General features: G+C 39.2%; 1 protein-coding gene across 2 annotated transcripts in view; it reads left to right on the forward strand.

Annotated features, from left to right (window-relative positions):
• The window catches only part of LOC141444022 (uncharacterized), a 70,823-nt gene that overhangs the window by 38,253 nt on the left and 5,147 nt on the right, over positions 1-27,423 (forward strand). For both annotated transcript variants that reach the window (XM_074109461.1, XM_074109459.1), the window contains exons 2-4: positions 14,925-15,106; positions 24,827-24,968; positions 25,404-25,594. In XM_074109461.1, the coding sequence (XP_073965562.1) occupies positions 14,925-15,106; positions 24,827-24,968; positions 25,404-25,594 (515 nt within the window). The remainder of the gene's footprint in view (positions 1-14,924; positions 15,107-24,826; positions 24,969-25,403; positions 25,595-27,423) is intronic.

A 27,423-nucleotide genomic window follows, 5' to 3' on the forward strand; every position in this document is an offset into this window, starting at 1 on the left:
TACGGGATGACCGTAAAAGTAAAAATTTGGAATTGAAATAAAAAATACAAAAAGATTCCAAAAAACCAATCTTAACATATATACATATTTTATGTAAGGTGACCCGGGGCTATTGTAGCTGGGGGGATATTGTATCTTAGATCTTAGCCGTCTGATGGCATCCTTACAACGCCGTCAAAGTCTAAGAACTTACATTTTCTTACACTGTGACGCCGCGTTCTTCTCGGCCATTTTACGTTGTGTTCGCCAGAAGACTGTCTTCACACAACCACACAGAACATGGCGAACATGGCGTCGTAAGGACGCCATCAGACGGCTCAGATACAATAACCCCCCAGCTCCAATAGCCCCGGGTCACCTTATGTGTATTAGAGAATAGGACAGACGCTCTGGCAAAACCACACCCGTCAAACACCGTCTCTTTCGACTACTTTAGCTTGGAGGAGTTCAACTTTGACGAGGTCGATAGGTACGAATTAGATAGAAGGCCCTCTTTACACAAATACCTGGAGAGGGTCATGGGTTCGAAGTTCGAATTTACACCTCCAAGTTTTGAAGTTCTGGGGAAACCTGGATACACTGGTAAACTAGTCAATGGTGGTAGTGGTGGTAGTAAAGTTCCGAACCTTGCAGTAAGCCCGCGTGAGAACTATACTCTTAACGCTCGTACCCTCTCATTGCGAGGGGAGTCCTGTACCCAGCAGGGAGACGTACTTATATACGTCTCACCTACTTACATGAGCTAAAGATTTGTTTATAAGGTAATTGAGCTTTCTTTGTTAGAAGTTTCTTCAAAAAACCAAACCATTCTATTCTTATTCTTCAGTCGACGAACATAGCACGTACTCGTAGGTATTTCTTGATCCAAGATTCGTGAAAGTTCCAATCAAGCGACGAAGTCATACGATAAATAAATTTAGAAGATGTAGCTGCTCTAAACACTAACTACCAAGATAAAAAGTCGCTTGTCTGAGCAAGTTCAAGGTGCGTTATTACTTATTATGTTGTACTTAGAGTAGAGGCAAAGTAAACAATTTGTCATTGTCGACCGTGATTAAACAATCGCCACTGTTAATTATTGACCATAGGCTGTTTTGTTCTTTTTTGCATTTGTTTTTATTTAAATGTGGAAGGTCTGGTGGCCTTGCCAGCCAGGTACAATAGGTTGACACGGGTTTTATATGGATATTCATTTATAGGTAGTTTCATTTATAAGTACCTTCCGCATCTTTACTGTCCGTGAATCTTAAAAAAAAACTTTGGATTTCATCGGCCAACACCTAGATAGGAAAAAGATTTAAGTTCTCTTAATTTCAATCGTGTAATGAGTCATGACGAAGGAACAGTAAATTCGTAAAACTTTTGAATTTGTTTATGTGAGATTTAATTTTATAAACATAAGTCATTTCTACTCACTAGTAGGTAGATGAGGTGTGCTAAATACAACACCGAATGAAAATGACGATTACGAATTTAATTAAAATTTGACAAGTCGTTGGGTGATTCACGTACGTGATTGAGATGACAGTTGAATGAAAACGCCAAAGGTTACTATCGTGACATTATAAAACATTGTTGACCGTTTAACGCATAAACTTTATTAAATCAACCGAGTAATAACCATTGAGTTTAACTGTTAGTTAAGTAGGCTTTTGATACCATGTCTAACAAGCCACGAAGCTATGAGTCAAGGCCGTCTGCTTTGGAGTAAATTGTTTAACAATTACGTTGCATAACTATTTTAATTACGATTACTTAAATTCAAACGCCATGTTGTAAGATGACGCCACAGATAGAACATCTTTTTTGACTGATAGCTGTGAAACAACAGATAAAAAATACCTACGTGCGTACATTTTTTTTTGTTGCTTCGGAGTGATTCTTTACTAACGGGAGAATTTTGCATGAAAGTCCTGCTTATATTTTGTTTTAATATTCGGTTAAAAATGTATAGAATGAAAAGTAATAAATAATGTATATACTGTTTTATTAACAGCTGTAATAAAGGCCGAAAGATTACGCTTTGTAATATTTAATAACAGATTTTGTAAAAAATTATGACAGGGGACTGTTAGGTTATCCATGGGACTGTTTCTTATGAAAAAAAAAACACAAATTTCATAGATGAAACAAGTAAAAACTCTTGATTTTTGTAATTAATATTAAAAACAAAAAACTTATCAAAATCAACATTCGATTGTTTTTAGTTTTCTTGGCTTGGGTATCAACATTCGTATCCATAGTCTAAAGATTGTTTTTAGTTTTCTTGGCTTGGGTATAGATAGGGCGCCGCATGCTTTGCTATATACAGCCGTAATTATTTTCCAAAGTATTGAAACTTCAAGTTAGGGATGATACCTAATATCACGAGAAAGAAGACCCGCTATATCCTGTAGACCGAACAAGGTCGGGAAATACGACATAGATGGTTGTCAGTGAATATCCGCAATACTTTTTAATTTCAAGTACCTACCCACCGCGTAAATCTTTCAATTGCCCGCAACTTAAGTAATTAAAGTTCACTCGGCATTAATTGCCTAGCGTCCGAGCGAAAGATCGAGCTAATTTACCACCAAGACCGAGGCATGTTATAATTGCTGGTTAAATTGACCACCTGCAGTGGTATACTGATGCAAGCAGCATCCATTGCATATAAATTTTGATAGATCTTTTTATAGTTTTGTTTTTGCGACAAGTTTTTTGAGGTCCTTCACAGAACAGCTGTTTGAATGACAGATGGGAAGAGTGACCTTTAGAGCAAGATAAGAGATGTAGTTGTACGTGCCCTTATTCGGAGACTGACACGGGACAGCAGGGCTACTACGAAACTCGAAACTTAAGTTCGTGTCGTGCGATCCCTCTCGCTCTCGTATTAAACAGTATAAGTGTCAGAGGGACCGCTCGACACGAACTTCGAGTTTCGAGTATCGTAGTAGCCCTGCAGGTCCCATTCATACGCGACAAGTTCGTAGGCCGGCCTTGCAGAAAAAAAACATCGACAATAAGTCATGGCAACTCATGACTAAACAGGTAGGTAAGTACTTTATCTATAATAGGTACCTTCTGGTTTATTAGGTACTCTACTGGCACCTCACAAAAAGAGATTTCATTGAAACTATTTTGTTGTAACTGTAGCTTCAACTAGTTTTGATTAGCTAATACATTTTAATGAGTTTTTTATTCAAATGACTTCAGAGACTGAATGAGACTAGCTAGGCCCGTGGCTTACTCAACCGCGAGCATAGACAATTACTTAACGTTCCCGCCATCGTGAGCTGTCAAAACTAACAAGATGGCGCGCGTGCGTGAGATAGGTACGCAACACCCGGTAGGGTTGTAGTCAACTTTATGGAACCATTTAGACATGCCGTGACATTTCTCGTTATAGGAAGATCTAGTAATATCATAAATATTATTGCACTTTGCTTATCGTTTCTGTTAAGCGTTTGTGTAAAGATTTTTTAAGCCAACAGTTTAATATAATTATTTAGTATTTAGTCTATTAATAATACTTAAATATGTACTAAAAACTATTGCTTTGCTTACCCGCAACCTTATGTATGATAACTACGTCTATGCAACAAAAAAATGTGTGTTCATGCAAATCTTTCACTTCCGCACCGTAAGAACACACAAATCCAACTACTACCACCATAACCATCACACTACGCTGACACGTTTCAAACTCAACCAGAGTTTATCCTCAGAGCAACACAACCGTTCACTATGTTACCAGATGATAGACCAAAAGGTCGCGGATGAGCAAAGTAATTGTTAGTTCATTGATATGGACCTCCGCAAAGTAACGCCTGATTCAATAAATAACAGTAAATAAATATGTATTTTTAACTTGAAAAAATGCAGTGTAGTTCTAACAGAAAAAAATGATGTACAGTCGAGTTCATAAATTTCTGAGCATAGCTTTGATCACAAGTGAATGAACTCGACTGTACCCTAGAGGGGTCACGTTGTGGAATTATGATGAATTGAAAAATGTGATTTATCGAATTGGCTCTACATCAGCATACTGAGGATTGCGTTGCGTGTGATTTGGCAACCCTACAGAGACCTGCGCGACCGGATTGCGATTGATTCTTAAATGCGCGCGCACAATGGCCGTTGCCAAACCATTGCTTATTTAATTGTAGCGACATTACGCTAGCAAATAGCTTTCACGTTAAATAGCAAATTGATTTCAAAATGTATGGGACATTTCTTTTTATTTTGAAATTGAATACCCAGTTATAGGGAGGCGTATTGTTAAGCTTGCTACCAGCACCTAGAAAATGATGACCACGACCACTCTGTCAAGAGTGAAACGACGAAGAAGAACCCAGTTATAGATGTGGCATGTAGCGCCTTAGTACCCTTTTGTTATAAAGCATACTTAGTGATTACTGTGTTATGTTTCGGCATGGAGGGTTAATACGGTATTCGACTATTTTTCTACTTATTTATAAGTCAAAGATTGACAATGCGTTATTATGCGTTTTATCGAACTCAAAACAATAATTTTTAAGCTACCTTTATATTTATTAGAGTATTGTAAAGTAAGAGAAATACTAGACTGTGACGTCACACACCAGTAGCATCATAAATAACCTACTGCACAGAAAAAAGCGTTTTAGAAAGGGACCTATTTAGAAATATTTTGGAAACAATAACTCTAATTTATTTTTCTTTCCTAAACAGCTTAGTGGCTGTATTGTATATCTCATAATAATCATCATCATCCCAGCCTATATACGTCCCACGCGGGCCCAGTGCGTATTGTATACCTATCTATATTTTCATAATAATATTCAGTACCTAATTCAGAATGTTCAACTTACTGAAAATTATTGTCATACACAGCTTCAGTAATCTTTTTTCACTTCCTTTATAACCTACTTACGTTTTTGCTAAAAAAAAGATTTACCTAACCTAACCTCAAAGTAATTATAATAAATCCGCTAAACACAGCAATCTGTCATGAATCTTCAACTATTCTTTAATATTAAATTTAGAAAAAAAAATACTGTTATTCCATGTAATTTGAAATCTGAATTCGTAAGTATTTGCTTAGATACCCTCGTATGCGCCGCACTTAGAAGCAGCGAGCGTGACTAGCCGTATTATGACAAATTAAAAAAGGAATCGTGCGAAAACCGGCTTCTAACCGGGGCACCGTTTGTTTTCATTTCGCACGATTCCAAAAACAAGCGCAAAAACTAGTGCTCATTTAATATGTGGGTCAATCTTAAATGGCGACTGTTTAGACATGTTAAAAACCAGTATCATATCTATCCAGTCGAATAAAAAAAAACAATTAACGACACTACTAAGTAGCCACATAATTATTTATTTTACAAGCAGATTCCAATGATCACAGTGACAGCTGTCAAATTGTACTAATTAGAAGCCTGAATGATTAACAACGTGATTGTTTTTTTTAACGCATAGCCAAAGTACCAGTTTGGTAACAAACTTTTATTAACCTTCAAATTAGCTTTTCTGTAAAACTACTTAAAAATCCGGCTATGGTCTTAGCAAACGCATAATTATTTTATCCAACGAAACCCCACACTATATTAAGCGAAAATAAGAGTTGCTTTAAAGACTAAGGACAAAACCTTACAAGAAATCTATGGTCGCCATCATTTTTAAAAAGCGGCATTCGCGCCATTAGCGCAAACTGCCAACATTTAAAAGCTCTATGCCCGTGAGAAACACGCAACTTTTTTTCTTCTACAATTACGTCACTGATCTCCAGGCATACAGCCAGTGATTTGCGCGATAATCTTTCTCCACTCCAGCCAGCATTCCGCTAAACATCACTTAATTGAGGCTTAACAGTTCTAATTAACACTTGTCTGCTCGTGTAAACTGTTGAGGTAATTAAAAAGAGAATTTGAACTGGGGTTGTTGACATTTTGAAACAGCTCGAGAAGGTATAATGATTCGTTTACATTTATATGGATTGGATGAAAGACGTATTTAAGTACTATCTATATTCGAAAGAAAATAAGGGCAGGTGGCAGGACCTTGTGCAAGGTCCGCCCGGATTGCTACCACCATCTTGCTCGCTAATCCTGCCGTGAAGCAGCAGTGCTTGCACTGTTGTGTTTCGGCGTGGAGGGAGAGTAAGACAGCCGGTGAAATTACTGGCACTTGAGGTATCCCATCTTGATTTTTTGATTTTTGAAATCGGTCCAGCCGTTGATGCCGTGACCAAGGGAAATATAATAGGGATTAATTTATATATATTGAGATTATATTTATTAGTATTTTCGTTTTATCAATTCATTACTCACATAGCATAGCCCCTTTTTTCTTTTGGGCGGTAGGTACCTATATAGATAAGATACAGTATACAGTTAGACAATGTGTGTAAAAATAAGTTTCATTTCGTTTAGGTACCTAAATAAATAATTGAATCGGTTGTTACTTTGCGGAGGTCCATATCAAAGAACAAAACAATACCTCTCCTTGCAGTCGGGTAAAAAACAGTTAATTTTCTCACACGCGACATTAAGGTGGGCGAGCAGAGTAATTATATTTGTTAATTTATTTAATTCAATAAGTCTTGCAATGACAAGGCAAGACTTGATATGCCCAAAAAAGGTGAACTAAATTCTAAAATCTTTTTAAGCGACTTGAAACAAATGGTACCGACTCAAATTGCCGAATTCTTTTTTAAGGGTTCTCTGCCTCTAAACCGGCGTTAAATAAAAAAAAAACGGTATTACGTCTTGATCTTGATCTGTGGTATAAAATTTACTTAAGTCGTATTTTGAACAGGTTTTTACAAAGTTGCAAACATAGAAGATGCTAACAATGCTGTGCTAGTGAAAGCCTGACCTTATAGGTTATCTCACGGATCGATGCCAAAGGTGGAATCTGAAACAAACGAGTAAGAATAAGTAGTGAGCTTCGTTGTGCTACAGTCACCTGCATTAATAACTGCCACAGCGGAGCGTGCAAACATATCTGACACGTCCTACCAGCCCTACCGGCCTTAGAAATAGAGAGTCGTATCAGATATTTATGAACGCTTTGCTGCGTCACATATTGGTGCTGGTGACATTGTTTTTTATAACTTTAAGGTACAGTTTTTACAAATTCGAAGATCCTAATGGTGATTTTCCGCCGGCGAGGCGAGACGAAAATTTAAATTTGTATGCAATCTCCCGCGCCCGCCGCGAGCCGCCGTCGCCGTCGTCTCGCCTCGCCGGTGGAAAATCACCTTAATAGGTTAACAAAATAAGTGGGCGGGCCACGGAGAATCTTCACTTGCAAGCGATTTTGTTTTTGTAATGGCTCTCCGTAGCTGTTTACGACTGTACGTCCGAACTCGAATATTAGGAGAACATTTGAAAGCATTTTCCACCAAGCTTTCAATTGTTAGGGCTCCGTAGCCAAAATGACAAAAACGGAACCTGCCAACGCTTCGTCTTCCGGTTCGTGGTCAATTTCTACGGAACTTTAATTTCGCGAGCTTTTTTTCTTTTTAAGTCTGTAGCTTAAAAGACTCAGACCGACAGCAAAGGTTCACAGCGGCTCTACTCTACTCCCACTCAGTTCATTGACTGTCAACCGTCTCAACTGCCCGGGTTAAGGCTCGGTTTATTCTGAGTATCGAAAATAAACATCTTCTTTTTGCATCCAGGGTTAAAAATTAGTCAATCCGGTGGAAATCGCGATGTTATAGCGCCACGCCATACTGGTGCTTTTGAGCCTACTTTTTAACCTCAGACGCAAAAAGAGGGGTGTTATAAGATTGACCGCTATGTGTGTCTGTCTGTCTGTCTGTGGCACAGTAGCTCTTAAACGGGTGGACCAATCTAAATGCGGTTTTTTAAATTTGAAATCAGGTTTTCTAGCGATGATTCTTAGACATGTTTCATCATAATCGGTTCAGCCGTTTTTGAGATGTTGAACTTTTAGTGTTATTATAAGGCTCAAAGTGAGTGATCGTGATTAACGTAGGTGGATGATTAAATTTTATCAAACATTATTTTATTATTAACCACAAACATTCGTCCATTATTCAGAAAGCAATTAGAATCATAATAACAGTCGATGATTCACGGTTAATTGCAAAGATCCAAATGATTTCTTAAAGTAAAATCATCATCATCATCATCAGCCTATAGCAGTCCACTGCTGGACTTAGGCAGGCATCCCCCAATGAGCGCCATTGCGCCCTGTCCTCGGCTAGACGCATCCAGCTTCTACCAGGCTAAATAAATTGAAATAAAATCTATAATTATTTACTACAAAATACCTAAATTAAAAATCAAATTTGGAAGAACTATCAAATGAGAAAAACAGGTGACGCAAGCTAATCTAGAACTCTATTTAAAATCTTGACCAGCTCAAAAATTCCCACTAAATTAATGGAATTGAATGAATGAATGAAAAAAGTTTATTCAACACACACATAATAGTTACAAACAAAAGTTACAAAATAGTTGAAATACAAAATATGAAATAAAATATAAAATAATATATAATTGTATATGTGTGAGTGAAAAGGTCCCGCCTCAGCATAAATGCTGACTCCTGGGATGGAGTCAGCGCTGGTCTTCCGGCGGGACCATATTTCCGACAGTCGCTAATGTTCCTGCGGAAATTCCTTAAAATTGTATCGTGGTCTTCAATAATGTTGCAAAAAAACGTCCACACCACCTATCTGCATATAAAATTTCATTTAAATCCGTCCAGCCGTTTTAGCGTCAAAAAAGACACACTCAAACTTTCGCATTTATAATATTAATATTAGAGAGTGTGTCTTTTTTGACGCTAAAACGGCTGGACGGATTTAAAAAGTAGGAGTATGACATACAGACCAATAATTCTACACTTTAGAACGTGTATATTAATATTATACAGGCATTGATTGTGTGCAAATCGCTCAAAACTTACTCAACTACAGTCATTTGTATTGTTCGCGAATGATTATGGGTACTGTCGCTATGCTACAGTACTGTATAACATGCTTGCGACATTTTACTTAGTCTTGTTTTTTATGTAGAACATCATCATCCCAGCCTATATACGTCCCACTGCTGGGCACAGGCCTCCTCTCAGAACAAGAGGGCTTGGGCCATAGTTCCCACGCGGGCCCAGTGCGGATTGGGAACTTCGCACGCACCATTGAATCGCTTCGCTGGTTTGTGCAGGTTTCCTCACGATGTTTTCCTTCACCGCAAAGCTCGTGGTAAATTTCAAATGTAATTCCGCACATGAATTTCGAAAAACTCAGAGGTGCGAGCCGGGGTTCGAACCCACGACCCTCTGCTTGAGAGGCGATAGGTCAAACCATTAGGCCACCACGGCTTCATGTAGAACATATTGAAAAAAAAAAAAAGGCTACGGCCGGGAATCGAGCCCGGATCTTCGCCAATCTGTGTCATGTGCTTCACCATAATACGAGTACATCCCAGGACTAAACAGTCTATATGTTACTTCCTGGATACTTTAGCTTTTTTATAGGCAGATGAAAGAATTAAAAAACAATAGTTTAGGTCGGAAATACAAACTGAGGCATGGATGCACAGAAAAACCAGAAAAAGAGACCAGCGCTGGGAATCGAACCCAGGTCCTCAGCAATCCGTGCTGCGTGCTATAACCCCTACACCACCGCTGGACATAAGTCTTGACACGAATTTCTCCTATGCACTTATATATTCCTATGGTTTTTTTTCCACTACGCTATTTAAGCAGCAGCACTAGCGGCATCTATATTTCGCTCTCATCGAGAGACGTCACATTCTTTTGGAACTAACCGCTCACCGAGACAACAGATGTCACTACTAAGCAACCAAATTATGATTGTTTTTTTGGAGTCTTTTTGTATTTTTTATTTCAACTCCAAACCACCATAAGTACCATTACAAACAAACAACCAAATATACAACGTATCCCTGTCCCTACCCTCTGGACAATGACAAAGATGAATAGAATGTAAGCTCGAAACGCACCGAGACGGGGGCTGGGCGGTGCGGCGCGGTATTCTGTGTGCCCTCTTTCACGTTAGCTCGAATATTACAACCGGTACCGCCTCCGCCTCCGTCACCGCTCTTTGTGTTTCAAGCTGTACGCGTTTGACATTCCGTTAGTGACACGTTCCTATTACGGTCATGGCATGATACGGTGTATTGGGTAGAAACCTTAACGATACTCAGATACAATAGGTAAATATAAATAAATAAATATCATGGGACACTAGACACCAAATGACCTAGTCCCAAACTAAGCAAAGCTTGTACTATGGATACTAGGCAACGGATAAACATACTTATGTCGATAAATACATACTTAAATACATATTAAACATCCAAGACCCGAGAACGAACATTCGTATTATTCATACAAATATCTGCCCCGGCTGGGGTCGAACCCGGGACCTCAAGCTTCGTAGTCAGATTCTCTAACCACTTGGCCATCCGGTCGTCAAACACAACCAATAACAACAAACACCTCCAGGTCCTCACTGAAAATCAGCGCCACGGCTTGCCGTGGCATTATGCTGAGTGGGGACCTATTTAGCGTTCATGTATGTCTTTATCTGTTCTATGTTTGTTTCTGTTTGTTTTATGGCGTTAAATAAATGTATTTTCTTTCTTTCAAACAAACAATACTCGTACAGCCAGAATGTTAATATTGCTCACCGGTTTTCTTCATTTTCCTGAAGATTCCAATGAGAAAGAAAAAGAAAACCGATCTTTTGTTTCAACTCCCGAAAGACATTAGCAAACTAGTTTAAGTGTCGGCTTTCTCGTATCAAAAGTGCCTGAAACTAATTGCAAGTTACCTTAATCCATAATTTCACTTGATCCAATTAACCATTAAACCGAGCGGCCAGTAATGTAATACTTTCGTTTTTATAGTCGAAAGTGAACGTGTTTCATTGCTGTTTCAGTTAGTGTTATTGCGTTAATTTTGTAGCAATTAGCTTGTACTGATATTGTTGCCAATGCGCGAGAGTGAGACAAGGACAAGAGTGACAAAGCAAAAACATTAACGGGGCTGTTGGTTAAACTAACCCAATCAACTGCTAAAATATTCAGAATTATCTATAAAATACCTTGTATAATTATGATAAAAAAACCGGGCAAGTGCGAGTCGGACTCGCGCACCGAGGGTTCCGTACACATTTATAGGTATGTAAGTAAACGGGTAATAGTAATCGTGTCTTGAAGATATTTCTCGCTTTTTCCGAGAGATTTAAAACTACCAGTGTATGCAGCGCCCTACTCTTAAGCAAAATGTACGCAGTGTGGGGTCAGATTATATTGGTCATTGATATTTACACAGTCATAAAAAAATCAAGATTTTCAGACTTTTCTAGTTGGTTGTGTTATAATAGCTACCTGCATACCAAATTTCAAGATTCTGAGTTCACGGGAAGTACCCTGTAGGTTTTGATTCCCTTGCGAGTTTCGAAAATTTGCGGAAATTTGCAGCATAAACGGCTGCTTCTTTTGATTGCGTTGGTTTAGAAGTTTGATTTTTTTTACAACTCCAAGGGACAGTAGACCTTAGTATTTGATATAAATTTCAGCTTGATACCTCCACGCGTTCCCGAGAAAAAGGGTCTTGACAGACAGACAGACAGACGTAATAAAGTGATCCTATAAGGGTTCCGTTTTTTCCTTTTGAGGTACGGAACCCTAAAAACCGCATTCTAATCGGTCTAAACGTTGAAGAGCTACGGTGCCACAGACATGACACACAGACAGATAGACACATACATACATAGCGGTCAAACTTATAACACCCCTCTTTTTGCGTCGGGGATTAAATCATCATTGATAAATACTGTTGCACGTTGCACAATCCTGTTCTAATCGCGGTCAGATAATACCGTGGCCTTGCCATTACTGATGAGTGTTTACATCACGTCATTGTTGTGTCCCATCACTTACCCCCTTATTCATAAACGACAATCAAACCTATTTTAGTTAAAATGCCGCTAAAATTCGTTTGTCCTTATCTGTCACTTCGACATTTGTATTTGTTAGAAAGGGACAAAGCATTTGTTAGTTAACATAGGCTTGTTAAGTTTTATGAATAAGGGGGTTAGACTCTGACTAATTGTCGTGCGATATCGTGTAAACCCGGTCAGGTTTCTCTGCAGTGAAAACTATTTATTACCTGCGCTTTCATCATCATCATCCCAGCCCGTAATATAGCAGCGCAGGGTTATGCAGGTTTTCTCACGATATTGCCGTAAAGCCGTAAAGCTCTTGGTAAATTTCAAAATTAATTTCGCACATGAATGGCGAAAGATTGAGGTGCGAGTGAGGGTAACCCACGATCCTCTGCTTGAAGGCTATAAAACCACTTGGCTACCACGACTGTGAAGTGTGCGCTGCGCTTTCTTTTATATATATATGTATCGGCACAAAATAGATAATAGTAGGTACAATCGGCATTTTCTAGCGGCTGGAACTAGGAAGGGAATGTTGTAATGTTTTCGTGATTTTCAAAAATTGGAGAAGGCAAGGTTATCCTTTTAATGACGGATGAAGGAAACATACACTTTCTTCAACACAACCAACAACAACAGATATAGTTAGAATTAAAAGATATTTCATGACGCTCTTCAGTTCAATTTTTACAAGCTTTTATTTAACTTGCCCTGTTTGTTATTTTTTGGTTAAAATCTTGCAAGTTCATTTTAACCCACTTCCAGTAGATCAGAGGCCGTATTGCCTACCGTTTCTGGCGCTCGCGATCGCAATCAAATGTCAATTTTTGTATGTGAAATCTGTCATTTGATTGTGATCGCGAGCTTCACAAACGTTAGACTATACGGCCACAGGTCGGGTAGACTTGAAAATGGGTATACATATTATAAAATAAAAATATAAAATGGTCGAATAAGCTCTGTCTCCTTGAGTTCCATATCTGCAAACAAAACCTAAACAAATTATATTTGGCATGCCCACAGAAACAATGAGGAATATTTCTTTTGTTATCTTTTTTTTTGTATTAAGAATGTCCAAAAACTGTTCTCATTTGCATATTATTCGCATAGCAAATTGTTTTTCACGATTTATGGTTATGTTTATTTACGACGTACTTGTGAAATACCAACGATAAGCCAAGGTAATGTTTTATTTCTGCACTAGAGGTGAAATAATATAAGCGTTATAAGTAAATATTAAAACACTGCCTATCTTTACGGTGTTCTGGCTATTTTGAAGCAAGCAATTTAAGGGGGACTCTCCCTCCAGCGCGAAATTATCGACAGAATTGTTGCAAAAAAACGTCAATTTTATGATATAGTGAAAAGTGCCGTAAGTTGGCCCTGAAGGTTTACTTTGGCCCATCGATATAACTCGGTCCTGATTTATTATTGCTTTGAGTTAATTGATGTTAATTGATCGATAACGTTTTTATATCGAAAATACAAACTGAGACATGGATGCACAGAAAAACCAGAAAAAGGGACCAGCGCTGGGAATCGAACCCAGGTCCTCAGCAATCCGTGCTGCGTGCTATAACCCCTACACCACCGCTGGACAGGAATCTAGACCGATTTTTCCTATCTCAGGTTGCTTAGTTTTACTACGCTACTTATGCAGCAGCACTAGCGACATCTATGTTCCGCTCTCATCGAGAGACGTCACACTCTTTCGGAACCAACCGCTCACCCAGACAAGAGATGTCGCTGCTAAGCAATCATAACGTTTTTATGTTTTTACTTTACGCTTTATTTTATGTTTTTATGTGGTTTTCATACGGGCTAAAGTAACCTGAAATCGGTCAAGTACCCCGATCTTACGGTACCCGTTTTATAGTGGCGCAGACTTTATACAACTCGATTCTCACTGGGTTGCCTAAATTTTTATTTATTATTTTGCCTCGTGAAGTCGACACATATATAGGCCCATTAAACGCTGCAACTGGTTAAGCAGCACCGCCTCTGGGAACCAAGGGAAGCGGTCGCTCTAAGCTCAAGACGGTGAAGTACTAATACCTCCTAATTGATATATCTCGAACATGCAACTTAGCTTTAGCTAGGGGGTGCTAAGGTCCTCAATCGCGTGTCAAAGGTTATTCAGTTAGGAGGTATTGGTACTTCGTCTTCGAGAAGAAGCTTTAGAACTAACTAAGGTTACCGGCGTAGCTCGAAGAATTGCGAAACTGAAGTGGCAGTGGGGGGCACATGCTCGCACGACTGATGGCCGATGGGGTCAGATGGTTCTCGAATGGTGTCCGCGGACCGGGAGACGAGCTGTCGGTAGGCCTCCAGCAAGATGGATCGAACCTGGTTAAAATCGCGGGATCGCGGTGGATGCGGAAAGCACAAGACCGGTCTGAGTGGCGAGCCTTGGGGAGGCCATGTCCAGCAGTGGACGTCTTTCGGCTGACATGAAAATTTGATGGAGCCTCTTAAGAGACGGCAAACGCTTAAAGAATGCTAACAAATTAAACAACAATTAAGCGGCCTTCACACGGCCTTACAAGTCGACATGGTCAGCTGACCGCTGCAATTACCGCCCGGCCGCAAATTACCGCCAAAACAGTTCTAATTCACAAATGGTCACTACAAAACGGGTATTGATTCACCGTCATCTAATGGTCTTATGAAACAATACCGCCAATACTAAGCAAATCTACGATGTCTGAATGACAATACTTCTATCGAGCATTCACTTGTGAGAGTACATCGAGCATTCGCTGTTATTAGGGTTCCGTACCCAAAGGGTAAAAACGGGACCCTATATACTAAAAATTTAGCAATAGTCCCTCTGACACAGAATAGATAATAGTACAAGTACCTCTGCTTACAAAGCTTAAGGTCGCTAGTTAGATTCCCGCGACTCTTGATCAAATTATTCTCACGAGCTTTGTTTGTTTGTTTGATTGTTTTGTTAGTTGCTATATTTTTTTGACACCATAATAACCTCCCTCTTCTTTGTCCACAGGCAAGCACCTGGTATTCTCGACCGACCCTGAGTCGGTAAAGGACGAGTTCGCGTTCGACAACCCTGGGTTCAGGCAGGACGAGCGCGCCTGGCAGCACGCGCCGACGCTGCCTCTCAAAGGCAGCTCGCTGCAGGCCGAGTTCACCAAGCCCGATCAGAGCAAAGATGACGACCATATACAGGTAACTAGCTATAAACAACTATACTTGCTTTGGATAGGTATTTAACTAAATGTAAACAAAACAACGTCAATTGGTGTCTGAAATATTGGAATTCCTCCAATAAACTATCTAAACATTTACATTTATCTAGTCTAGTCTAGTTTGTATTAAACCTTGAATTTACCAAATCTGGCAGCTGAAGTTTGTTTACATTTAGGTAAATACCTATCCAAACCAAGTATAGACGTATTCCATTTCATCCGGCAGTTAAAACTACGTGATTTTACTTAATTCCAACAGTAATTTTAAAAATATACAACGTGGATTTCATTAACGTATAAAACAACCTCATGACTCTCTAAAATTAAACTCAGCGGTTGAAATTTAGAGATTTTATTATACTTAAATAAAAATAATAAATATCATGGGACACTTGACACCAATTGACTTGGTCCCAAACTAAGCAAAGCTTGTACAGTCACCAGCATTAATATCTGCCACAGTGGAGCGTGCAAAAATATCTGACACGTCCTTCCGCTTTAGAAATAGAGTCGTATCAGATATTTATGCACGCTTGTTGTGTCAGATATTGGTGCTGGTGACTGTACTACGCAATGATACTACCCTCCTGAAGCCCACCAACACCATATCATTGCTCGCTAATCCTGACGTGAAGCAGCAGTGCTTGCACTGTTGTGTTTCGGCGTGGAGAGTAAGACAGCCGGTGAAATTACTGGCACTTGAGGTATCCCATCTTAGGCCTTTAGGTTGGCAACGCATCTGCAATCCCCCTGGTGTTGCGAGTGTCTATGGGCAGTGGTGATCTCTTACCATCAGGAGACCCACTTGCTCGTTTGCCATCCAGTCGAAAAAAAAAAACAATATTTTGAAAAAAATTGACTAAGCAATTAGAATTAGAATGTAATTGTTTCGAGAATAAAGTCAAACTGCCACTGTGTAAAACAATAGAAAAACAAAAGAATTTTTACTTTGTTACATTGTCATAGATTCCTAATTCCCTTGAATTGATTGTGTACATTCTATTGCATATTGAGCCGAATGAGGCTACGCAACGTATAAACATACTTACATAGATAAATAGGTAAAACATCCAAGACCCGAGAACAAACATTCGTATTATTCATACATATATCTGCCCCGGCCGGGAATCGAACCCAGGGCCTCAAGCTTCGTAGTCAGGTTATCTAAGCACTTGACCATCCGGTCGTCAGAGATTTTGTTATTTGTTGATAACGCAGTATTCGCCTCTATTATCTTGCATGCACATATACGAGTACATACTAATTTCCATGTGCTATTTGTCTTTTTCTTATAATATGTAATTTATGATTGTATCTCGAAATGCACTCTAGGTCCCCAAGATACAGGCTCAGCCTAGTTTGGGGTCCGCCAGACATCTCTTTTATGTATAAGTGTGTAATTTTTTTAAGGGAAATAAATTATAATTATTATTTTATCAACTACCAGATCAAACGCTAATAATAAATAACAGTTACCATACAAGGTTTAATATACCTAACCCTTTCTCGCAAATTGGCTATCTATTGGATATCTTAATGGGCCGCCCCCTGATATGTTACACGTAATTTATAAGAAAGGTTCGTAGTAAAGGTAGATTAAGGTTTCGGCATAGAAACCTTACAATATAATTAATTGAGTCTATTTATATCTCTAATGTTAAATGTCATGGATGGTTGTCACTTAATTCACAAAACAAGAGCTGTTTTCTCAAAAAAAAAATTAACATTTGTTTTTTTTATCTTTGGTATACATCACAGGTTATAGTTTAGTAGTTTGAGCCCCAGGGACATAGGATAGTTTTTATCCCGGAATCCCGGAGAATTGCATATTTTCCGCGGGAAATAAGGTAGTCTTGACTTGAATGTAATAGTAGATTGGATAACCAAGGGTGGAAAGTGACCCATTTCATCCGAGATATTTATTAATAGTTCGAGGGGAAATGGGTAATTTCACCCGAGTTAGACACTCTACTTTTCATTTCGACTGTGAGGAAAGTAAAATACTACAAAAAAAATTAGAATAATAATAAATAGAATTTACTTATATCCTACCTCCAACGGTACCTTTTCGACCTGGCCACTTGCCACGGCCGACTTTAAAAAAAATCGAGTTGGTCACGACCAAGGAGTTTATATATACAAAACTGGAGGTTGAACGCCGAACGAAAAAGTTTGACCTTTATTACTTATTTATATATCACATCTCTTTCTTTCACATTTCACGAATGACTTCCATCTCTTTCTTAACCTAACTAAAGAAAGAGATGGAATATGTTCGTGACGTAATAAAAATCAAATTTCTTGTTTCAAACGGATGTACGGCGTTCAACCTCCAGCGTTGTACATAAGCTCCTTGGTCACGACGTGCATTTAGATGGCCATGCCGTTACGTGAAAAAAAAGTGTCATTCAATTATCAATTCAATTATCTTCGACTCCGTGGCTAATCGAAAAATTAAAAAAAAATACTTTCCACCCTTGAGATGAAAACGCAATTTTCCACCCGGCTATCTACCCATGAAAATTAAACTTTCCGAACAGGAGAGATAAAAATAAATAATATCATACGCATAGGTAGACGTTATTTTCAATAATATAATTCAGTCCATAATTATTCTTTGCAACCCTGCCTGCTCTTAAGCTATTACTAAAGTACTAACTATGTCACAGAATACTGACATTCCACAGGCATTGTATAACTCTTATAACTTATTTATTTATGCGTACAGTCCATGCAGAGTAAGCTTTTGTTTGACATGAATTGAGTGACATTGTGAATAGATTTTGTAACAGCAGTCAGGCTACGCATCCATTAAAGGAGCGGCCACACTGCTGCTCGAAATACGGAGACGGCACGGAATCGCAGTGACGTGCCGTAAGCGTCACGATTTTATCGCATGCCCTCCACACTGCTGCTTTAAATACGCAAACGGTGCGGAGTCGCGGTGACATGCCGTAAGCCTCACGACTTTTGGTGGAGAGCATGCGGTAAAGTCCTAACGTTTACGGCACTTCACTGCGATTCCGCACCGTTTGTGTACTTTTAGCAGCGGTGTGGAGAGCATGCAATAAAATCATGACGCTTACGGCACGTCACTGCGATTCCTTACCGTCACTGTTTTTTAAGTAGCGGTGTGGAGTGCATGCGATAAAAACGGTGCGCATACGGTGCGTCACTGCGATTCCGTACCGTCACCGTTTTTGAAGCAGCGGTGCGTTTTTTGTGCGCTCCTTAAAGTTGCGAAGAAATTTTACCTAGGCAATATTAGAAAATGAAAAATTAAAGTCCTGAGAAAAAGCCTGATTTCCGTCAAAAAATCCTGAGAATTTGTCGCAATTTTAGATTTTTTTCTCAAACGTAAACAATTTAAAAAGTCAATTGTTATTATTAGAAGTATGGATATTTTAGTTGTTTTTTTTTGTAGTCTCTATTAAGTATAAAAAGTTTTTTTTGTTACTTTTACTAAAAAGATATAAAAAATCCTCTTTTTTATTGAACATTCTAAAAATCCCGCGATTTCTCGAGATTTCCAAAATCCTGAGAAGAGTCACAAAATCCTGAGAATGGTAAGCGTAATCGATATCACAAAAATCACATTAGATAGGTTTTATCCAGAGACTAGGTTTCAGAATAAGGGAGAGTGTAACGTGCTACGAATAATAATTCTGTAGCATGTATCTGAGGCTCCCCATGAGGCTACATAGTCACATTTAGTGTACTAATGCCTCGTTAAAATATAAGATACAAAAACTGCTGCCGAGTGTACTGTAGTTACGTTAATAGGTAAATGAAACGTTTTCACATGCAGTCAGTAATTGACGAAATTACATGTCATGCGTCAAGCGAAAGCCGATAGTTGCGTAACCCGGGTTTTGAGACATCGAGTGATGCTGTGTGTAAACAGTGAGTATATTTGAAACCATTAAGGCTGATTGTCCACCAGAGATCTGCGAGGATGCGTTTGCAAGGAATGTGTTTGTCATGAACATGAACCAATGGAGTCGCTTCATTTCTCAAAGTCAAAGTCAAAATATCTTTATTCAATTTAGGCTATAACCACTTAGGAATGTCAAAAAAAATCTACCACCGGTTCGGAAAAACCTCTGTTGACAAGAATCCGGCAAGAAACTCAACGAGGTATATTTTTTAAACAGATTTACAATTTTATGAAATGATATCTATAAGTACATCACAAGTATTTAAAACAACTTTATTTTTAACACAGTAGTTTCGTTATTTGAAGGGATCGCTAATGCGGATCGGAATTATTTCCAAATATCCCTGTCCATTATATAATCATTAACTTTATAACACGCCTTAGATATTAAGGTCTATTTGACAATATAATTGAATTTTGTATCCGTTTCATTTGTAATATTTTATGGAATTTTATTATAAAAACGTATGCAACTTCCCAGAAACGACTTTTTGGTTTTAGCGAGTCTGTAAGATGGAACTTTAAGCTTCCCTGTGTTTCTAGTAGCCTTTGGCTTATCGACGTTAGTGGGAAAATCACATACGTTCTTCCGTACATACATGATTATTTCAAAAACATAAAGCGACGGCAGGGTTAGGATACCTGTTTCCTTAAAAAAAAGATCTTATAGTAGTATTTCTATCCTCGGACAGCACAGCTCTAGTGTAAACCATTGAGCGGGTCGAAGATAGGCAAGTAAAGCGATTCTTTGGTTCATGACAAAACGTTCCTCGTAACACATCCTCGCATATCTCTGGTGGATACGCAGCTTAAGACAAAAAAACTATTAAGATAAAAAAGTTGCGATAACCTTGTAATTTGACCTTTAACCCCTCAAGCAGAGGGTCTTGAATAGGCTAGTGTCATAAAAAAATAATTAGTTCGTCAGTTACATTATCAGAATATATTGGAGACGTATTTTATCTTTTCCCAGTTAAAAAATTAAATGTGGTCGGGGAAAATGCAAAACCGCTTAGCTGTTGGATAATTCCACGTATCTGTCAAATTTAGCTAATTTTCAACTTTTTTTCCACTTATACAGCGTGTTTTTTTGATACTACCTCAAACTTTAAGGCTAGTTAGTGAAGGCCCTAATTATCACATTTTATTAGGTATGTTTTAGTAAAAAAAATACACTTATTATTTTCCTTACAAAATTAATTAGCACGCAATGTATCACTACGTGATACTACTTTGTGTTGTTCAAAACGTCGCACTTGTTGACGTGACAGCTGTCACAGAACGCTTCTCTCTCGTATCAAATTATTGTACGCATTACATTGCTACTCGAAAATATTTCAAAAATTAATTACGCTCTGGTAGTTAATTCCAAATTAAAAATTTGTTCTGATATCGGTTCACAGCACTTAAATCTTCGTCTAGTTACAGTTTGAGGCAGTAACAAAAATACACGATGTATTCATTGAAGTAGGGGTAGTTCCGCTACTCGGCAACAGGTGGCGCCACCAAACATAATATTACCTCATTAATTTTTTGGCCTAAAATTAATTTTCTTCAACAAAAAGCCTTATTTTTTCGTCGAAATCCTTAGCGAAATTGACGAGATAGTCGTGGCATACGATATTTATACTTATGTGTACAAGAATTACTCGTTTAATAGTAAAGCCTACTATAGGTAGGAATGTTAGTATAAACACATTTCTACGGCATTATGTACGTATAATAATCTCGTAGACGACCGGTCTTCGACTCCCTTACATTCCAGCTATCGCAAGATCGCAAATGCAATTGCGTTCTGCATTCCAACGCCAATCTTATTCTGACGATAACGATGTAAATACAAATCGAGCTCCCTTTCTATCTGTATCAGTAGAAGGAGGACAAGAGACATCGATTCTGAGGTTAACCACATAATAATCTGATTGATTACGAGTTTCTCTGTTTTGAAATGTCCGTTGGTTTTCTGAAGAAATAATGGTGATTGTAAAGTTTTGATGTGAAATAGAACAGACAACTATGAATTCTGAGCAAAGTAACTCCAGTGTCAATGACCTCACTAACAAATGTCCTATGGAGACATTAAATTTGAAGTTGCCATTTAACCGGATATTTAAGGTGACCCGGGGCTATTGTAGTTGGTGGGATATTGTATCTGAGCCGTCTGATGGCGTCCTTACGACGCCATGTTCTTTTCGGCAATTTTACGTTGTAGGTTCGCCAGAAGACTGTCTTCACACAACAGCAGGCAGCAGCAGGTGGGTTTTACAGGTGGTAGGACCTTGTGCAAGGTCCGCCCGGATTGCTACCACCATCTTGCCGTGAAGCAATAGTGCTTGCACTGTTGTATTTTGGCGTGGAGAGTAAGACAGCCGGTGAAATTACTGGCACTTGAGGTATGCCATCTTAGGTCTCTAGGTTGGCAACGCATCTGCAATACCCCCAGTGTTGCAGATGTTTATGGGCGGTGGTGATCTCTTACCATCAGGAGACCCACTTGCTTGTTTGCCACCCAGTCGAATAAAAAATAAAAAAACACAACAGACAACACACATAAAAATGGCGAACATGGCGTCGCAAGGACGCCATCAGATGGCTCAGATACAATATCCCCCCAGCTACAATAGCCCCGGGTCACCTTAATAAGTATTTGTTAAAAAAAAACAATTTTAAAACAAGACTTTTTGCCCACTTCCTTACCAGATTTGACCAGATTTGACCTAAATAAGTCAAAAATCAGAATCGAAATCAGGATATCTATTTGAATTAAACATTTGGTTGTTACGCGATATCCTAACGTGCAAATTTCATGTTTTTGTTAAAAAAAAATACACAATCTTATTTGCTAATTGTGCTTGCATTACATACGAGTATGAAACAAGTTCATCCGACCACTGGAAGCGGGCCAAATGTGACTTGTGACATTTGACCCACCCTTACTTAACACGGTAAGTTATACAAATATGAAAATGCACACCCACGTCATCCGACCACTGCAAACGGGCCAAATGTGACTTGTGACATTTGACCCACCCTTACTTAACACGGTAAGTTATACAAATATGAAAATGCACACCCACGTCATCCGACCACTGCAAACGGGCCAAATGTGACTTGTGACATTTGACCCACCCTTACTTAACACGGTAAGTTATACAAATATGAAAATGCACACCCACGTCATCCGACCACTGCAAACGGGCCAAATGTGACTTGTGACATTTGACCCACCCTTACTTAACACGGTAAGTTATACAAATATGAAAATGCACACCCACGTCATCCGACCACTGCAAACGGGCCAAATGTGACTTGTGACATTTGACCCACCCTTACTTAACACGGTAAGTTATACAAATATGAAAATGCACACGTCATCCGACCACTGCAAACGGGCCAAATTGACTTGTGACATTTGACCCACCCTTACTTAACACGGTAAGTGAAAATGCACTGACCACTGCAAACGGGCCAAATTTGACTTGTGACATTTGACCCACCCTTACTTAACACGGTAAGTTATACAAATATGAAAATGCACTCATCCGACCACTGCAAACGGGCCTTGTGACATTTGACCCACCCTTACTTAACACGGTAAGTTATACAAATATGAAATGCACATCATCCGACCACTGCAAACGGGCCAAATTGACTTGTGACATTTGACCCACCCTTACTTAACACGGTAAGTTATACAAATATGAAAATGCACACCCACGTCATCCGACCACTGCAAACGGGCCAAATGTGACTTGTGACATTTGACCCACCCTTACTCAACACGGTAAGTTATACAAATATGAAAATGCACACCACGTCATCCGACCACTGCAAACGGGCCAAATGTGACTTGTGACATTTGACCCACCCTTACTTAACACGGTAAGTTATACAAATATGAAAATGCACACCCACGTCATCCGACCACTGCAAACGGGCCAAATGTGACTTGTGACATTTGACCCACCCTTACTTAACACGGTAAGTTATACAAATATGAAAATGCACACCCACGTCATCCGACCACTGCAAACGGGCCAAATGTGACTTGTGACATTTGACCCACCCTTACTTAACACGGTAAGTTATACAAATATGAAAATGCACAACCACGCAGACAAAAACCAGTGCCCAGTATCGGCTACAATAAACAAGGCGACAATTTGATCCTGCCAAGCTCGTGGCGAAGGTCGGCAGCAGTTCTCACGGATGCCGCCTCTTATATGATGTCATGGCACGATGATAATCGATAAGGATAAGTGTTTTGCGCATTTAGAACAAGGCTGGTAAGGTCAGTGATGGAATAACTACAGTGGGTACTGAGTTAAGTTCAAATAAATATTTCCTTCCAAGTTTCTTCCGGTGCATTCTTTGCCCACTCTGGTATTTTCGGTAGCTTTCGTATAAATAAGATACAAGCAGCGTTATGTAGACATTAACTGGCCTCGTAACATCAATTATTTATGAAACAAACCAAAGGTTTTGTATAAACACATTTTGACAGTTTGCGGATCGATTACTTTACCACCGTTTTCAAATGTAATTTTGAGGCGACCTTTAGCAATATTATAAAATCCAAGGAAAATTCCATGGGCCTCTGTACTTCGCTCGTATCTTGTTTGTGTTAAAAGATTTAGGCTAGCGTCATAGACTTAATAATTATCAAACAATCAAACGTAAGCATGTTAATACGAGAGCTAAATATTTTGAGCTCTGAATGACTCATTATGTTATTCAGTTTGATCAATTAAAAGTTAGTTAGCCCACTATTTTGTTGAATAAATATATGTTTTTCTATCTACTTTAATTAAATAATCGTTTTACGACGACGTTCCATATGACAGTATTGTAAACCTTAGCCAAAAAAACATTGTGATTTTTTTGACGAACACTACTAAACTTTTTTTGTTTTTATTTTAAATTTGTTTGGCACCCTCAGTGCGCGAGTTTGATTTTTACTGATCCGGAGCTGTTAAAAGGGTATACATAATTAAATAAATAATAATAAATAATAAATATTATGGGACACTTGACACCAATTGACCTAGTCCCAAACTAAGCAAAGCTTGTACTATGGATACTAGGCAACGGATAAACATACTTATATAGATAAATAAATACTTATATACATATTAAACATCCAAGACCCGAGAACAAACATTCGTGTTATTCAGGCCGGCCGGCCGGGATTCGAACCCAGGACCTCAAGCTTCGTAGTCAGGTTCTCTAACCACTTAGCCATCCGGTCGTCGAATTTTTAGGTCTATTATACTTTCATCTTCAAAATGTAGGTAAATGTTGGAATTTTTCATCTAACAACAAAGTGTGAAGAAAGGGGCGAAAACAGTGCGCGCTAGAAGCGGTGACCTTGACCGATTGTATGCAGAAGGTCACTGGGAGTTATTCCCGTTTTAATGAACTTATTAATCGCTACCACATGCAGTATGTTATAGTGCTATGGGGGTGTAAGATTGTAAAGCATTACACAATAAAAAAAAACAGACCAAATTTGTATCTGGTATTCGCCCCATATATAATGATGATGACTTGAATATATAGTGCCCTATTACAGTAACTGTTTGCCATAGAGTTACATAGGACCAATCCTACCCCATATAAGACTGCCAGATGGCCGGGACCATACTCGGGACTCGTGTCCATATTAAGTCCGAGTCCAGTGCGAGCGACCCCAGTTCGATGCTGTGTAGTGAATGTTGAAAGTATCGACTGATTCAGGCAATTGACCATTGTTTGTTGTTGCAGCGAGCCAGGACACGGCGCGTCAAGCTATGGGCGCGTGACTTCACCGGCCTTGGGCTCCGCTGCAGCGGCGGCGCGCGTGAGGGCGTGCGGGTACACTCTGTACTGCGGAGCGGCCCGGCCGCCGCGGCTGACTTGCAGCCAGGTGAGTGTCACAGTTGGCGCCGTGACCAGGATACGCATAGGCGGGCATTGAGTCAATTCCAGGGTAAGTAGCGCCAGCTTACACCACAGCATCGCGTCCCCCCCTTCATCAAGTTAGGCATTTCCTACCCTGTTATACTCAGTGCACGCCAATAAGGATACTGCTCGTCAAAGTGTGGGCGCGAGGACGTGCATTCCGTGCTGCAGCTTGCAGCCAGATGAGTGCCATTACCGGGATACTACTTGCGCCTCTACATATAATACTCCACGAATACGTATGCCAAGTTTCAAGTCTCTATAATGTAGTTCCAGTAGTTTAGACTGTCCGCTGTCTGAAAGTCATGTTACACTTTTATAGATAGTTATAGATCTAATATAAGTTTTGACATGCTCGATGATTTAAGTATACTCTAACACTGTCTCGTTGACATTCCAGGTGACAAAATCAAGAGCATCAAGATTGAGTTCTCCGGCACGCCACTAGAGGACGCTCTGGCTATCCTATCGCTCGCTTCTCCTTACCCCGTGGAGCTGGAAGTGGTGGAGGGGGGACGGACGAGCGGGGCGGGAAGAGGGGTGCGACACCCACTGCTGAAGAGAGCAGGGTCCATGGGTGATGTTAACACGGTAAGTTCATCAATTCTTAGACAAGCTATCTTAGATTAAATTGTCTTGAATGATGATCTAATTATTTGAGCAAGAAATATCGTGAGTTGCGGTAAATTATCTCGAAGATAGATCACTCAAATAGCCACTAACTGCCCGCGACTCCGTCTGCAAATAATTCGTTTATCCCGCGGAAGCTGCAATTTTCGGGGATAAAAATTCCATGTCTTTCCTATGGTAGGTAGTTTGAGATCTCCATACTAAACACATCTAAAGCTGTTCAGCAGTTTAGCCATGCGTTCTGAGTGGTGTTATTATTTTTTTGGAAAAATAATGCAATGGTTCGTTTATGTGAAATTATGCGAAAAAATATTATGCAAAATAACAATACTACATTTTATGCGATGTAATTAAATTATTCTCCTACAAAAGTTTATGCGACACGTGTTATGCTAAGTGAGTTTTGGGCAATCAAGATTATGCCAGATGCGGGGTACTCCCGCTCTTAGTCTAGCTAAGGGATCCAACTCTTTGTCGTTGCATGACTTACGTGGTGAGAGCCGTGGAAACTCGGTGAAACGGCGATTTCGCCAGATTCCAGGTCGCCCCGGCCACAGGCTCCGAAAGCAAACGCTTGTCGATCATTGATTGAACACGTCGAGGAAAGTGCTAGCCATTGTCTGACTCGTTGGTATGGAATTTTCTCTATTGTATAATGTACCCAGGAAATGTACTAGAGCTTACACTTAAGTAGTATTATGTAGCGGTTACAAAGCATTCATTTATGTCTCAGCCTATTACAAAATAACCCGTAAAAATATAGTTAATTATTAAAGCGAAAAATGTTGTTATCCCTGGAAAGCTGTCATGTCACCGGAGTTAGCACAGATTATTTTACCGACCGGTAATACCTTTTTTACGACTCTTTGGTATTTTGCGGACATTATTAGGTAAAAATTTACACACATACACACAAACATCACGCCTGTGTTCCCGAATGGGGTAGGCAGAGCACATGAAACGTTACCGCTTCGAAGCCAGTTTTAGCAATTTTAGGTTTAAAATTTGAGAACAACGGTACAATACTGACAGCGCTGAAAAAAAAGATTTGCTAACAGTAACAAAAAAATTGTTGCTTGTAACATAAGTTGAGTGACTACAAAACTAAGGCCTACTAGAAACTAAAAGTTAGGTGATGTCTTACAAAATCAGTTTCGCAATGTTAGCAAAAAATAAAAAATAAATTTTTTGGTTCCTAATTAGTAAATTTTGGCTAAAGGTCAAGTAGTCAAACTAGTTCAGCTATCCTTTTTGTTTTCAGTGAGGTTGCTAGCCTGTCGCCTACGGTATACCTTAACTATAGGTTCTTAAGACAACCACGGAATAAATGGAGAGGTGTAATTCTAAACCCGACACCACACGAGGTGAAAATGTATTGTAAATTGTACTGAAATATATAAATATGCTGAGCCGGGACCTTTTTATAACCGCAATTAGGTACTTATGTATTCTCCTAACCTGTGCAATGTGTCACTGCTGTTCTAAATAAAATATTTTCTTTATTTATTTCTTTAAATAATGTTGGCATATAAATAAATTTATAACGATTATTTTTTGGCGTTAACGTCATATATAGAGTCATTCACGATGACGTATGTCGTGGTTCTTATTACAATGTCACTAATGTCTAATTTTGACAAAATCACGCGTCTTCGTGGATGGCACTAGGTATACAGGATACTACAGGTTTCAAATATTGTAAGTAAATAGACCATTTAACCCCCTTTTCCACTTATGACTGGTTTTGTAACACCCTACGCCCCACTGCTGGACACAGGAATCCTCTCAGA

This window comes from Choristoneura fumiferana, chromosome 29 (assembly GCF_025370935.1).
Source record: "Choristoneura fumiferana chromosome 29, NRCan_CFum_1, whole genome shotgun sequence".
In the NCBI taxonomy this organism is placed as follows: domain Eukaryota; kingdom Metazoa; phylum Arthropoda; class Insecta; order Lepidoptera; family Tortricidae; genus Choristoneura; species Choristoneura fumiferana.